At 37.7% G+C, this 16,425-nt stretch overlaps 1 protein-coding gene across 1 annotated transcript in view; it reads left to right on the plus strand.

The window, feature by feature from the left end:
* The window catches only part of Set1 (SET domain containing 1), a 334,241-nt gene that overhangs the window by 220,741 nt on the left and 97,075 nt on the right, over positions 1-16,425 (plus strand). Inside the window, 1 exon segment of the mRNA XM_090389307.1 lies at positions 4,315-4,684. Within this exon segment, the coding sequence (XP_090245433.1) occupies positions 4,315-4,684 (370 nt within the window).

The raw sequence follows: 16,425 nt of genomic DNA on the forward strand, positions 1-16,425 counted from the left end.
TTAAAGTAATCTAAAATGAGTGACTATTTAAAATTATGATCATATTACAAAGTTTTATGTTTAATTAATAAGTATATTAATTAAGCTACGTATGTAAGTAAGTATAAATTTATTTTTATATTGCTAACCTGTGGATAATATTCTTCTTATTTTCACACATTTAATTTGTAATAAAGTGCACATTTGTGTTTTATATCTATATTTTTATAGCCTGTGGATAATATTCGTCAGTTTTCGCTTATTAGAATCAGCATTTATTAGAATCAAAATTCAATTTGCAAACGTGATCACTATAACCAGTGCTTACTGTGTGTGTGTGTGTGTGTGTGTGTGTGTGTGTGTGGGTGGGTGGGTGGGTGGGTGGGTGGGTGGGTGGGGGGTCTACAAACTTTTTTTCCTCTTTGAAGGGGTCCACAGACTTGTTTTGATTTTTGAAGAGTCTGTTGATCTCAGTAGTTTTGGAACCACTGGCCTAGTAGAAAGGAATAATTGCCTCCTTATCCCTACTAGCAGTGTGTCTGTGTATCATTGATTAAATCCCATAAGCATGTCTGCACTGCTCAGAGAATTTCATATCTGACTGCATATTTTCCCCCGTGTCTTTTTCATTTTCTACTACACTGAGTGTAGTCCCACAAACGATAAGTTACTCTGGGATTACTGTTAACCGTACGCAGTACCTTACATTTGTCAGTGTTAAACTTCAACTGCCATTTCCAGCACATCAACGTAATTTTTCTGAATCCTGTTGCAGTGACATACCGTCATGGCTGTCATTAACCACCCTGCCAACCTTTGTATCATCTGCAAATTTGATATTAAGTTTGATATATCTTCATCAATATCATTAATAAATATTGAAAACAACAATGGGTCCAGTACTAAACCTTGGGGAACTCCACTGATAACATTAGTTCATGAAGAGCAGTGCCCATTGATAACCACTCTGTTTCCTTCCACTAAGCCATCCCTTTATCCATAACACTAACTTTCCCTTATTGCCACATTGCCCCAGTTTATACAGAAGATATCAAAATTATTTTTTGCATCCAGTTCTTTGGTCACTGCATAGTACCAATCAGATTGGTTAGACAAGACCACCCCATAATAAATCCAAGCTGTGACTGCAGTATAATTTCTTTATACTCTAAATGATACTGCATTACTTCTTTAACCAATGACTCCATTATTTTTCTAGGAACAGACGTTAAGCTAACAGGTCTGTAATTACTTGCGTCACTTTTTGATCACCCTTTATGAATTGGGGATACATTCGCACACCTCTAGTCCACAGGAACTGCCCCTGAATCCAAGGATGCTCTCATAATTATGGATAAGCATTTGCTTGCCTCCTTTGCTGCCTCCCTTAATATGATTGGATAAATCCCATCCACCCCAGGTACCTTTTTTATATTCAGCTACAACAATTTCTCTTCCACTTTCTTTTCAGTTAACACAGTCATTTAGCTGCCTGTTGGAGTTTGTTAAACTTCTGACATCCCTTCCCATAAAGAATTCCTCATGTATGGATGTAGATGCAAAATATCTATTCAATTTGTGAGCAACCTGAGCAGGGTCATCAACAGTTAACCCACTGATATCGTGTGGTCTGATGTAATTCAAACCTTTCCTTCTACTGTTAATATAAGTAGAAGTCTTTGCTGCTTTTCTTTGCATTCTTACCAGAGATTTCTCACAATCTGCCTTTACTTGCCTAACCTCCTTTGTGACTTGATTGCATACTAATTTATATCTACCATAAGCTTCTATATCACCTGATAATTTATATGCATCCCATGCACTTTTCTTTTCTGCCATATGTCTCAATAGTTCATCCGACATCCATTTACATCTAAGCCTTGAACAGTATTTCTTTGTTGGTATGAAAAGCCTAATAGCTTCTTTGATTACTTCTCTGAATGCTTCCCATTTAGAATTTGCTGTTGGTAACATCATCAGTTGGTCCTGCTGCATAATTTTAACTGTCTGTTTCCACTGTAGCTGCCCTTATGAAAGCAAAAGCCCTTTCCTTTACAGTAGTTAGGTCTTTAATTAAATTCCACATTAGTATACAGTGATCGCAGCTGGTAAAAGTGGGTGTTTTACCTGCAGATTCTTAATGCATGTAAAATCATTGCTGATAACTAGATCAACCTCTTATTGTCTCTCTAACATGCTGCTCTAGAAAACAGTCATTCCCCCGAAATCTACAAAAGTCTTGCTAGTGTGGGTGATGACCAACTAGTAATTCCAGTCAACATCTGGAAAGTTAAAATCCCCCATTATAAGACATATTGATTTACTGACCCACTCCAATTTTCTCTATAGCTGTTTGGTATCCTCATCACAGTCATTAGGCATATGACACACTTCTACTCTTAGTTTTGTTTTCCCAGTGCTTATATCACATGCAGTGGGAAAATAGAATTGAGTAACTTAACATTGCACTGGTCACCCATGTTGACTGGATGCACTTCCTTAGATTTAATATGTATCTTAACCAAAAGTATAACCCCTCCACCCATCATTTCCTGTCTATCCTTCCTGTATACATTGTACTCCTCATATTTAAGTTCAGTATCAGTTATGTCTGAGCGACACCATATCTCCACTATCCATATATTGTCTGCATGTGATGACTTAATCACCCGTGGACAAATACGTCAAATTTATTTACAACTGTTCCTAGCATTAGTGTACATGCACATGTTCTTACTCTTAATTACCCTTACACAGCCTATGTATTCACTGGTTCCATGAGGACCCACAGCGAGGCTTGAAATCCCCGACACCTTGCTTTCTAGGCTGCTGCAATTTCCAATAGGAGCAGTGGAAGAATCACCTTCACCTCTGGGCGCCTCCGTAGCCAGGTGGGCAGGACCAGCAGTGCGTAGCACACGCTTCTTGATTACACTGGGGTTCGAGCCCGTGATCACCAAATGCGGAGGATGCGGAAAGGTCACGGAATGACCACCGCATATCTCCGGTGGTCATTCCGTGACCACCGGGGATATGCGGTGCAATATGGCCTTAGTTGCTAATGCTTCTAAAAACCAAATAAACAAACAAACCTTCACCTCTGCCTGTGACTCTATTTAATCTATTAGTCTGTGTATCTCCCCCTCCAAGCTAGCAGTTTTCCGACCCACCTAATACTGCCTCGATTTAGCATCAGCAAATATTCTTGCACCCCTTCTATTCAAGTGTATCCCATCCCTGTAAAAACAGTTTGTCCTGTTAATAAGCACAGACCAAGCTGAGAATTTTACCCCATGAATCTTGCATGTTCTCTTTAGGGCCAAATTGATTGACAAGGGTTTCAATGCGTACTCCCTCCTATCGTGTGTGGGCAGGTTTGCAGACAATTTCACAATCCTAACTCGCAACTTTTTCCCAACATTGCCCTTTACTTGTTAATTAAGTCCTCTGATCTCCTACTCTTAATATCATTAGTGCCAACTTGTACAATGATACTTTTTGTGCCCTTAAAAAATATCTGCTCCGAAACATCAGCTACTTTTGCCTCTGGCAGACATACCTTGGTTCCATTCCACCTTTCCTTCTTGCAATAAATATTTCCTTGACAATAGAGTCACTGGCAATAATCACCTTCTTTGGGAATAGTGCATTCTGCATTGGAGATTTTTGCTGTGTTGTGTGATGCACAAGTGTGAGCTTGTGCCTGCATTGGGCAGCTGAGAGTTTGATGCCCCCCTCCCATTCTAATTCCTTCAAATTGATCATGACTATCTATGACAGTTATGATAAATTGAGTCAAATTTGAATTCCTTCTCCAAACTATTACAATGATTTTTTTTTTTTTCTTCTTCTCAAAACTGTCTTCTGAATAAGTCAAACAAAATATCAAAACTGTTACTCTCTCTCTAACTAATTTTAATTTTTGTTTTACTCTTCACATATATTTTTACACATAAAGTAAGAAAGAGGTGAGGAATATCATTATTCACTCAAAATTCCAACTACCTTATATATTTGTAGAAGTAAGATACTATTTTTAGCTAATTAAGTTTTGTGGTTCTTTTTTGACTAATTTTGGGTTCTTCTGTTTTACTTTTCAAATTGGGCAGTATTTTAGCATAGCCTTTACACTAGCCTCCACCAAATTGACATTTTCTAATTTTATTTTATAAAAGTTAAATATAAGTTAAATCCAAATTAAAATCATTAATGGGTCGTGTAATTCTAATATAGAGCATCTGTTTTGTGTTTTATTAGAGGTAATGAATACCTTTTCAGCCTTTTAAAGTAACAATTTTCACTTTTTTGGTTATAAAGCCTGTACCTCTGTTTCAGGATCAGAATCTAGTTCAGAAGAAAGTTCAGATTATGATGAAAGCAGTTCAGAGGTTTCAGAATCAGAATCTGAAGAGAGTGAATCTGAGGAGTCTGAAGAAGAAGAAATCAAAACTGAAGTTTCTCAGAGTGAAGTTGAAGGTAGTGATATGGAAATGAGTAAAAAAGAAATTCCACTTCCAGTTGTGAGAGAGGAAGATGATGATGATGATGAGGAGGAGGAAATTGAGGGAGGTGAGGAATATGAAGTGAATGAAGAAGAGCACAAAGAATTTAGAAGCGAATTAGCAGATAGCGAAAGAGTACAAGAAGCTGGCAAAACAAAAAATGTAGAGAATCTTGAACAACACTCGGAAATCACAGAAGAAAGGTAAGAAATAAAATTTGATAATTAAAATTAAAATTTTGATAGTAGATTTCATATGCTATTTCCTTTAACTTTTCTCCTCCACTTGAAAACATGATAGGAAAAAAAAATTTTTTATGAAAACCCAAAGCACAAAACATATTAGAACCATGCATGAGTTGAAGAATGAAAGAATTGTCGACATTAGACTTGAATTTTTGTAGATTATAATTTTCCTGAAATATGTATATAAGGGTGTTCCAGAAAACGTAAGGTGATGGAATAAATGCAGTTCTGTGAAGCAAGCTAAGGCAGATTATGAGAAGTCTCTGGCAAAGAATGCAAAGAACAGCAGCAAAGACTTCTGTGCTTATGTTAACAGTAGAAGGAAATATGTACTTAGTCAAAGCTTAATAAAATTGAATCACTTTGGGCCGCTTGATGTCAGTGGGTTAACTGGTGATGACCTTGATTAGATTGCTGACAAATTGAATAGTATTTTGCATATACATTCACACATGAGGAATTCTTTAGAGATGGAGGTGCCAGATGGTTATCAAACTCCTTCATATTTTTTCATTGTTTCCTGCTTCACTTTAATGTGAATTTTATACTTAACTTGCACTTTAGGAACCATGGTTATTAATTTCAATTTATTTAATAAATTCAAAAATAAACCACATTTAAATTAATTATATTCGCAAAAATGCACTCTGTTTACGCTGATCAAAACAAAAACATCAAATAGAAGATAAAACATGAATAACAGTGCTCATTAAAAACAAAGCAGGGATGTATTGAACAATAACAAAGGCTTTTATTAGTTGAGAACAATCGTATAAGTGACTTTCTGCACACTGATTGGCCACACCCACACATCTGGAAAATTGCTTCCTACAATTATCATTGGTTCTTAAAAGTAAAGCTCTTAAGGAAAGTAAATCAGTTCCTAAGAATATCGGATGTCAGTGTTAATGGAAGTTGAGCCTGTGCACCTTATTGTCTGTTGGAATCTGTCTATTGGAAGAAAATCTGTCTAATAAATAGACAGATTTTCATGAAATTTTGTCTTTGGGCCTTTGGTTCTAGAGGCTGTTGCAGACATTCTCTCAGATATGCCAGACAAGCTGTGCTTGCTACCTGGGAGTCTAAAACACTGATGGAACTGATATTCGGGTGACACTCAAGTCAAGTGGACCCAATTTCAGCAAAGTCCGGATGGTCTGTGGCAGCCAAATCCTCTGCTTGCACCTTCATGATGATGGTGGGACTGTTAGTAATCCTGGGTATAACCCCCATACGCAAGTACACTGTGGGTGACCATTCAGGTGTGAACCAACGTAAGCAGGGGGTTGAGGTGTGGGCCCACACCACACGGAGGAATGCAGTCCCTCTGTGTTACCAGGCAATAAAAGGTGGTAGATGACTAATCAACCGGTGCAATACCACCACTTTGCCTATTGGAGGCTTGAAGTGGTGGAACCCATGTTTGGTCTCCAGAGCTAAGTTCCGTCAACCCTACCCCATCCATCATGCAGTATGACTGATGTCTTTTGAGGTTAGGATGAACACTATGGCAAGATCCAAACTTCCTTACATTTTGGGGGTACAACTCTAAAACGGTGTTCACAGGCCAGCAGTTAGTTAGTACACCAGACTAAACCTATTGAGGCGCCTCCGTAGCCAGGTGGGAAGGAGCAGCAGTGCATAGCACACGTTTCTTGATTAGACTGGGGTTCGAGCCCGCCACCACCAAATACGGAGGATGTGGAAAGGTCAGGGAATGACCGCCACATATCCCGGAGCAATATGGCCTTAGTTGCTAATGCTCCTAAAAACCAAATAACTAACTAACTAAACCTATTGATAACTCTCTAGGAGGCTTCCAGATCAGCTAGTGTATAATCTTGCTACCTCTACTCTGCCAGATGGTGACAGGAGTGTGTCTGAGTATTGTCTATGTGGGGGGCATTGTTGAGGCCACATTATGTCAAGGATCTGGGTATATTCCTACCACGTGTATGCCATATCTAAAAATTTAATTACTTCATACTTCGTGTAACTTTTTCTTACTATTGAATACACCATCAATTGTCAAACTAATAGAGCAAACTTATCTGTGGTTTCATTGTCTGAAAAGTGAATGAGGCGCAATAACAATTCAAATCTGTTGCGAGACATAATTTTTGTTACTAAGTTATTTTTATAGATAGGTTTGGTTGACCAGTAAAATGCAATACTCCCCAATCTTACTAGTTCCATCCACATAAGAAGCCCGAAAAACTTATCTCATCAGCAGTTGTTGGAACCCACTTTTTTAGACAATTCAGCAACGAAGCTTGGGTACTCCGAATTTTCTGTTCAGCATACCTATTTGTTTCTGTTACAATAAGATTATTACTTCATCAAAAAATAATGAAAATGCCTCATGACGAGTAATGTTACTTGATACGTCTATTTGCAGTCTCGTTTGTCTGTAAAATCAAATCTCTTTTTTCGTCCTTCATCTTCAGAACATTAAATAGCTTCGTTTGTTTCAGTTGCTTCAATCTCAGGTTCTTCGGTCTTTTCAAGTTGCTCATCACTGTTTTCTTCGGCCATCCAGTCTTGAAGCACTTCGATATTTTCCGGTATTTCAGTATCTCCTTCATTTCAAGAAATATCCCAGTCAGGATCTTCTACTGAATCATTAGAGTCAAAATCTTCTTTTTCATCTTCAGAACTACTACTAAGATTTTCAGCAATTTCTCTCAGTTCCTCTTCTTTTAGTAATTTTCTTTTAGCTTTTTAGCATTTTAGATTTTAGCGTTTTAGATTTTTCTTTTTACAACACACTTGAAACACAACAAACAACACAATAATAATGGGGATAATACAGTGCACTAACGAACTTGTTTTCACAAAATCTGAAAATTAGTTTTATTGCAGTGCAATAAAACTAATTTTCAGATTTTGTGATAAACTAATCACAAACTACCTTCATATGTATGCCGTAATAGTGCCACGCACATAACGGCTGACAACTTCTCAAGAAATAAAGTAACATACTAGGCCAAACACAAAAAAAGACACTTTTTTGATATTTTCACCAAAAAAAAAGGCATAATACTGATATTAAAATATTTATTTTAGAATTACTAATAAAATTATTTACTAAATATTTTTGGCCCCTGGGGGTTTTTTTTTCTTAAACTAGCTTGGCAGTCAACGTGTTAAATGCCGATCCTCCAGGTAATTCTCCAGTGGGGGGGCAAAGACAACTTAGTTGATTTCAATCCTTCTAAAACTCAGTCCTGTCTTATATCTCGCAAAAAGGATTCTTCTGCTCCTATGCTTATCTTTGGTGACAATCTGATTTCTAGGCAAGATGATATATCTCTTTTGGGAATTACCCTGACTTCTAATCTCTCTCTTGGCACAAGCACATTACAAATATTGCATCCTCTGCATCTAAAAAAACTTGGCTTTCTCTTTTTTACTTTTCTTCCAAACAGCTGTTCACTCTGTACAAATCACAAATCCACCCTACCATGGAATATTGTTCTCACATCTGGAGCAGTGCCCCCGCAAAGCCTCTCTTAGGCTTCTAGATTCCGCACAGCAAGGGCAGTTAGGTTAATTAATGACTCATCTCTAACAGAGACTCTCCACTCTGTGTCATAGATGTACTGTTTCTGCTGCATACCTTTTCTTAAGATACTTCCATGGGCACTGTTCTTCTGAATTGGCTTTTATAATTCCTGCTCTCTCTGTCAAAAGAGTCCGAACACATGCTGTCACCAGCCTACATCCATTTACTGTCCAACTTCAAACTCAAAGAACGAACTTTTCATCTTCCTCATTTATTCATTCAACTGCCATTTTCTGGAACAACCTTCCTTCATATGTCTTTCCTGAAAATTACAGTCTATAGAAGTTCAAGTCTAATGTCAACAAATATCTTTTTTCTTCTCAACCTCCAATCCATGCACGGTACTAAGTACCATAGGTTCTAATACCTCTCATGTTTGGGGTTTTCAGAAAATAAAATAAAAATAAATAAATTTTAAAAATATTTGTCAAGCTGTTCCAAATTTCATTAAAATCAGACTAGGTAGAAATTTGGCAATAAAAATCCAGAAATCCAGCTTTTGAAAAAAGACATTCATAGATTGAATGTAATTTTAATGTGATATTGTTATCTTTAGATAGTCTGCATGCTTCACGTGTGTTCTTGTGTAGGATTCGTGAACATGGTATTGCTTGTGAAGAGATATGTAGCGAGAAAAGAGGCTTACAAAAAAAAAGTATATGGTAGGAGAGCAATACTTATTATACAGTTGAAATTAAGCTGCTCAGTTCAGAGAAATTAAACAGCTAAGTTCAGAGAACAAAAAATTATATGGTTTTATTAAGTGCAGAATTTGAATATGGGGAGTGAACATGTACAAAAAGCACAGACAGAAGGGGGGGGGGGATATGCTCTCAGTTAAGAAGTATATTAAACCTAAGGGTGCATCCAGTTGACATGGATGGCCAGTGCAGTGTTGTGTCAGTCTGGTATGACATAAGCACTGGGAAAATGAAAATGAGAGGAGGAGTTTGTTTATAGACCTGATTACCATTTTGAGCTGCTGTACAGAAAAATAATGGGACAGTAAATCACATTATCTTATAATGGGAGATTTAACTTTCCGGTTATTGACTGGAACTTGTGGGTTGTTCAAACACACACATTAGCAAGACTATTGTAGATTTATTGGATAACTGTTACAGCTGCATGTTAGAGAGGCAACAAGAATAAGCAACACTCTTGATCTGATTATCAGTAACAATTCTTCTTGCTTTAAGAATTTGCAGATTAAGTCCCAGTGGGTGGCAATGGTCACGGTGTACCGATGTGGGATTTAACTACTATCAATAGTAGAGGCAAGGACCTTTGCTTTTGTAAAGGTGACTACAGTGGTCTAAGACAGTATTTAAATTCTATATGGTGGGACAAACTGATCCATGATGTTTTTTGCAATAGCAATTTCTAAGTGGGAAGGGGGGGGGGGAGTATAATCATAGCACACCAACTAAGGAATACTGTTCAAGGTTTAAGCCTAAATGGATGTTAAATGAACTAAAGAAGAAAAATACATGGCATGTGTATAAATTATCAGGCGATACAGAAGCCTGAGGTAGATATAAAGTAGAGTGCAATCAAGTCACAAATGAGTTTAGGCAAGCTAAGGCAGGTTATGAAAAGTGTTTTCAAAGGATACAAGATAAAAAACGAAAAGACTTATTTATGTAAACACTAGAAGGAAGGGATTGAATCACATTTGTCCACTTGATATCAATGGTTTAGTTGATGTTCCTGTTCAGGTTACTGACAAACTGAAAAAGTATTTACATTCACACATCAGGAATTCTTTAGGGAAGGGTATGCCAAAAGTTTATCATATTCTGAAATGGAACTAAATGATTTTGTGATAACTGAGGAAAGAGCAGAAGAGAAATTGTTGAAAAGCCAAACATAAAAAAGCATCTGGAGTGGATGGAATCTATCCAATTACTTTAAGGTAGGCAGAAAAGTAGATAAGGAAATCCTTAGTCATAATTTTGAGTCTTTTTGGATTCAGGGGGAGGTCTGTATGGACTGGAGATGTCCATATGGACATCTTTAGCTTTTAGCTTCTGTTCCGGGGAAAATAATGGAGTCACTGTTTAAAGAAGCAAAGTACGATTATCTAGACAAGAGTGCAGTTATACTGCAGTCTCAGCATGCATTGGTTAAGTTGTGATCCTGCCTGACCAATTTGATTGGGTACTCGGTGCACTAACGAAGGAATTGGATGCAGAAAATAATTTTGATATACAGTAGAGCTTCGATTGTCCGTCAGAGTACGGGACTGAAACCATGATGGATAATCGAATAGAGGGATAATAGAATATGTACATTAAAAACATTATACATTCAATAGACTGGGTCATCTAACTTGTTTAATTTTATTACATAATACATAACCTAATGAAATTTAATTAAACTTTAATTATTATTTTTTTTTATTGGATCATCAAAAAAATCATAGTACATATATCTACAAACATACCTATTTATAATATTTTGACTTACTATTTTGACTGTTTTAATATATTTAATATTTTGGCTTAATATTTCGTTAGTAATGTCATAAAAAAATTAAAAAGAAAACAATATTACATAATTAAATTTTTTTTCTAAAAAAGTCAGTCAATTTCTTTTGTTTCATTATCCCTCGAGCCTTTTGGGAGGCAATGTTACGAATTTTACGCCAAAGTAACACTTGCTTAGCATCTACTACTTCTTCTTCTACCTCGAACCACTCAATGCACTTTGACAACATAGTTTCAGCTTCACGGTGGCTAATTATGTTTGTTGTTCATCAGCAGCAGCTTTTTCTTCTTCAGTTCCAGAATCATACGAACTTTTCATCACTCTTTGCACAATTTTATTGTTGTCTAAAATTTTGCATCTGGTATCAGTTTTGTCCACATCCAGCCAGTAATTTACTTCCTCCATCAAAATATTTTTAAAACCAGGAACATTCAAATATAACTGTAAAATTTCAGTTTCTTTTGGAATGATTTCTGTATCAGTTGAATATATTTCTGGCCACAACTTATTCCAGCTTTTTTGTATTGTTTGAACTGGAACATCATTCCAGGCATCAATGGCACTGATGCCTGGAACATCATTCCAGGCATCAGTGCCATTGAAAATTGCATCTTTTATAGTGTAGCTTTTCCAAAGCTACACTATAAAAGTACAGTGCATAGGTTGGAGGCTGAGAAGACGAAGGAAGATATTTGTTGACATTAGACTTGAACTTCTGTAGGCTGTAATTTTCAGGAAATACGTATGAAGGAAGGTTGTTCCAGAAAATGGCAGTTGACTGAATAAACGAGAAAGATGAAAAGTTGGTTCTGTGAGTTTAAAGTTGGACAGTAAATGGATGTATGCTGGTGGCGGCACGTGTTTGGACTGTTTTGAAAGAGAGTAGGAATTATAGAAGCCATTTCGGGAGAACACTGCCCGTGGAACTATCTGTAGAAAAGGCATGCAGCAGGAACAATATGTCTATGAGATAGAGTGGAGAGACTGTTAGAGATGAGTTATTAATTAACCTAACTGTTCTCTTCTGAATGGAACCTAGAAGCCTGAGAGGTTTTGGGAGCACCACCCCAGATGTGGAAACAATATTTCATGGTAGAGCAGATTTGCAATTTGTACAGAGTGAACAGCTGTTTGGAAGAAAAGTAACATCGAGAGCGAAAGAAAAAACCAAGTTATTTAGATGCAGAGGAAGCAATATTTGTAATGTGCTTGTGCCAAGAGAGATTAGAAGACGGGGTAATCCCCAAAAGAGAGATATCACCTTGCCTAGAAATTGGAGTGTCACCAAAGATAAATATAGGAACAGAAGAATCCTTTTTGCGAGATATAAGACAGGACTGAGTTTCAGGATTGAAATCAACTAAGTTGTCTTTGCCCCACTGGAGAATTACCTGGAGATTGGCATTTAAGGAATTGGTCCTTGAGGCTGTTGCAGACATTCTCTCAGATATGCCAGACAAGCTGTACTTGCTACCTGGGAGTCTAAAACACTGATGGAACTGATATTTGGGTTAGACTCAAACAAGTGTACCCAATTTTGGTGAAATCTGGATGGTCTGTTACAGCCAAATCCTCTGCTGCTTTCACCTTCATCTGATTTATTTTCTGTGAAACAAGTTTTTGAATGAACATTTGGCAATAATGATGTTTCATACTGTCAATCATGCCTTGGTCCATCGGTTGAATGAGAGATGTCGTGTTTGCTGGCAGAAAGTGGCATGATATTTTGCCATCATCGCTTTTTAAATCATATATGTGTGCGGGATCAGTAACCACGTTGTCCATTAGCAGCATTGCATATTGTGGTAAACCTTTTGATGCCGAATATGATCTGTTTATGACAATGAGTAGTCAGAAATTGCATGTGATGGTTATCGGCTCTCTGTCTTTTAACATCTCATATAATTGCCCAGTTTCCAAAGTGCTGCAGTTCTCTTCTTTTATCCACCCTTTTTCTTCTGTATGTGGATGGCCTTTGACTTTGTCAGTGCATTATGCTTTCCAGTTCAGCATGGTCTGCTCTTTAGAAACAGCTGAAACTTGTCTAATGTCACTTCCTACCATTTTCTTTAAATGCTAATCTTTGGGTAATTCTCCAGTGGAGGGATAAGAAAACTTAATGTACTTCTTTCATTTCAAAAGTCAGTTCTGTCTTATTTTTTATATGAGAGTGTTGCTCCCATTGTACCATTTTGATTTCTAGACTAGATCACATATCTTCATTGGTGATAAGGTCTCCTCTTTAACTCTAAATAAAAAACATTGTGCCAAACTCCATGTATTTTTTCTGACAGAACGTCAGTTATCGGTTGATTCAACCACTGCTCATCTCAGTTGTCCGAATTATTCGCTGTATGATTCCTTTTGCTTCAAAGGTGTCACTCGTGCATATGTATGTTCTGATATTCCCTGTCAGAGAATTAGTAATTTGGAATCTTCTCTGGCTTAGAATCTATCTCTCTACCACATTCTGTGAAATTCATCTGTTGCCTTTATCGTTCTCCTAACTCCACTAATCACTTAGAACTCTTTCTCTTCCTCTCTTTGAAACTTAACTTCCTCCACTCCAACTTTCCTAACAGTCAGGTAATTTTCCTTGGTGATTTTAATGTTCACAACTCCAGCAACTAAGTCACACAGACCCAGCTGGTCGAGATGCTGAGGCTTTTGCAATCACTAATATGGTGGGTAAATGAACACAGATTGTTCATTTACCTACCAGAATACAAGATAATCCTAACAACACAGCCAACACGCTTGATATTTTTCCCACAAACAACCGTTCTAAGTGTACAGTCGAGGTGAGTGGTCCTCTAGGCACCTCAGATCACAACTTTGGTGATGGTCTCTTCACCAGTGGAGCCTTTCTCTCATGGCCATTCCCAACCTCATGTTGTTTGTGCATTCTTGTAATGCCAATGGGATGATCTGCGAGACGTCATTTCTTCTTTTCCTTGGTCAGATTACTGTTCCAAAACTTCTGATGTCAGTGTTTGCTCAGTTCGTGTTAGTGATATTATTCTTGCAGGGATTAAATTCTTTATGCCACACTCCACTTTAAAATCTTGTCCTTTATCTAAACCTTGGTTTTCCAATAAATGTGCTAAGGCTGTTCAAGAGAAGAAGGCGCCTCCATAGCTAGGTGGGCAGGAGCAGCAGTGCATAGCACACACTTCTTGATTAGACCAGAGTTCAAGCCTATGACCACCAAATACAGAGGATGCGGAAAGGTCAGAGAATGACCACCGCATATCCCCGGAGCAATATGGCCTTAGTTGCTAATGCTCCTGAAACCCAAATAGCAACAACATCAAGAGAAGAATGTTGCATATTGTAATTGGCTTCCTTTCAAGTCTTCAGTTTCCTTTTCTGCCTACACCAAAGCTCACAACAATTGTAAAACAGTTATTGTTTTACAATTGTTGAGTAGAAAACTAAGAGTAGAAAACTTGCTTCTTGCTCAAATGGTAGCTGAGCATTCTGTTCTCTTGCCAAAGCTATTGGCCACGACTTTTGCTCATCTCTGTTGAAAACAGATGGTTGTATTGCCACTTCAACCAAGGATAAAGCTGACCTGCTAGTATCCTATTTTTCTTCCAACTCGTATTAATGATCTTGGTAAATCACTTCCCACCATTTCCAGTTCGCTCCATTAAATGCCTTCCATGAACTTGTCAGAAGGATTTTGAACAATCTTGATGCTAAGAAAACTCCAGGTCCTGAGGTATTTCTCTACTTGTCCTCCAAATCTGTGCTCCTGAACTTATTCCTGTTCTGTGTCATCTTTTTTTGCTTTCTTATTAACAATGGTGTTTTTCCTTCTATTTGGAAATTTGTTCATATCCAGCTAGTTTCTCAAAAAAAAAGGTGACAGATCTCTCCTATCCAATTATCATCCCATTGCAATTACTTCTACTCTTTCCAAAGTAATGGAGAAATCAATTAACTGCCAACTCTTTAAACTATCTAGAAACCTTCCATCTGATCAGCAATTGCCAGTATGGATTCCATCAGTGTTAATCCCCTGATGATATTCTGGCTTATGTTACCCATCTATGGACCAATTCAATGGAAAAGTTTGGTGAAACTCAAGCAATTGCTCTTGTCATTTCAAAGGCTTTCGATCGTGTTTGGCATAAAGGTCTTCTAAATAAGCCTTCATCTTATGGTTTGCCAACTGCTTTTTGTAATTAGGTATCCAGTTTTCTCTCTGACAGCTCACTGTGGGTGATGGTAGATGACTCTCTGTCTTCTAACTTCTCCACTAATGCTGGTTTTCCCCGTGGTTCAGTTCTTTCTCCCATTCTTTTCCTCTTGTACATTAATGATCTTCCGCTGACTGGATGGCACCTCTGTAGCCAGGTGGGCATGAGCAGCAGTGCATTACACACGCTTCTTGATTAGACCAGAGTTCAAGCCTATGACCACCAAATACAGAGGATGCGGAAAGGTCAGAGAATGACCACCGCATATCCCCGGAGCAATATGTCTTAGTTGCTAATGCTCCTGGAAACCAAATAACAACAACTACCACTGACTGGAATTCCTACAAGTCAGTTGTTGTTGTTGATGATAGCACATTGCATTCCACCATCAAGTTTGAGAAAGATTGCTCTGCTCCAAACAGCTTCAACTCCTCAATTACCCACTGCCAATTCCTTAAACACTGCCCCCATAACTTGAATCTTTAGGTGATTCTTCAGTGGGGCAACGATAGCTTAGCTGATTTCAATCCTTCTAAAACTCAGTCCTGTCTTTTATCTTGAAAAAAAGGATCCTTCTGCTGCTATGCTTATCTTTGATGACACTATGATATCTAGGCAAGATGATATATCTCTATTGGGGATTTCCCTGACTTCTAATCTCTCTTGGCATAAGCACATTACAAATATTGCTTCCTGTGCATCTGAAAAACTGGGTTTTCTCTTTAGCTCTTCTAAGCAGCTGTTCACTCTGTACAAAAAGCAGATTTGCAGTTTTCGGTTTATTGGGCTTTTTTGATTGTACAGTCTGTTATAAACGAGTAGTAAAGTCTATCTTATTGCATTTGCAATAATACCGATAGCTGGAATCCAGATACTATCCAGATAACCTTTGAATTTCCCCAAACTGTCAGCCTTTACCACACATGTGGGCAACTTATTCCAGTAATTTATAACTCTCTGGCTAAAATAAAACTTCCTGCCATCCAATCTAAATATCTGCCCCCATAACTTGAATTTATGTCCCCTAGTTCTAGCATCATTTATAATCTTTAAAATTTCGTCCTCATTCATTTTACTGATGCCTCTCAGAGCCTTAAACTCTTCAATCAAATCTCCTCTAAGGTGTCTAGTTTCCAAACTCTGCAACCCACATATTCGAAGTCTTTCTTCAGAAGGACGCCCTTTTGCCGATCTCACCAGGCGAGTTACCCATCTTTGCACCCTTTCAAGAAGCTTGATGTCTTTCCTTAGGTGCGGTCTCCATACTTGAACAAAGATTCCAATTGTGGTCTAACAAAAGCCTTATATAATGGGATTATCATGTCCCTATCTCTACTTGCAAAAGTTCGATAGATCATCGATGGGACACCATGGGCCTTCCTTGCAACCTGTTTACAATGCTCAGAGAATATCATGTCTGACCGTATCGTAACACCCAA

This window comes from Mastigoproctus giganteus, chromosome 2 (genome assembly GCF_048544385.1).
Source record: "Mastigoproctus giganteus isolate SK-2022 chromosome 2, ASM4854438v1, whole genome shotgun sequence".
NCBI classification, from domain to species: Eukaryota; Metazoa; Arthropoda; class Arachnida; order Uropygi; family Thelyphonidae; genus Mastigoproctus; species Mastigoproctus giganteus.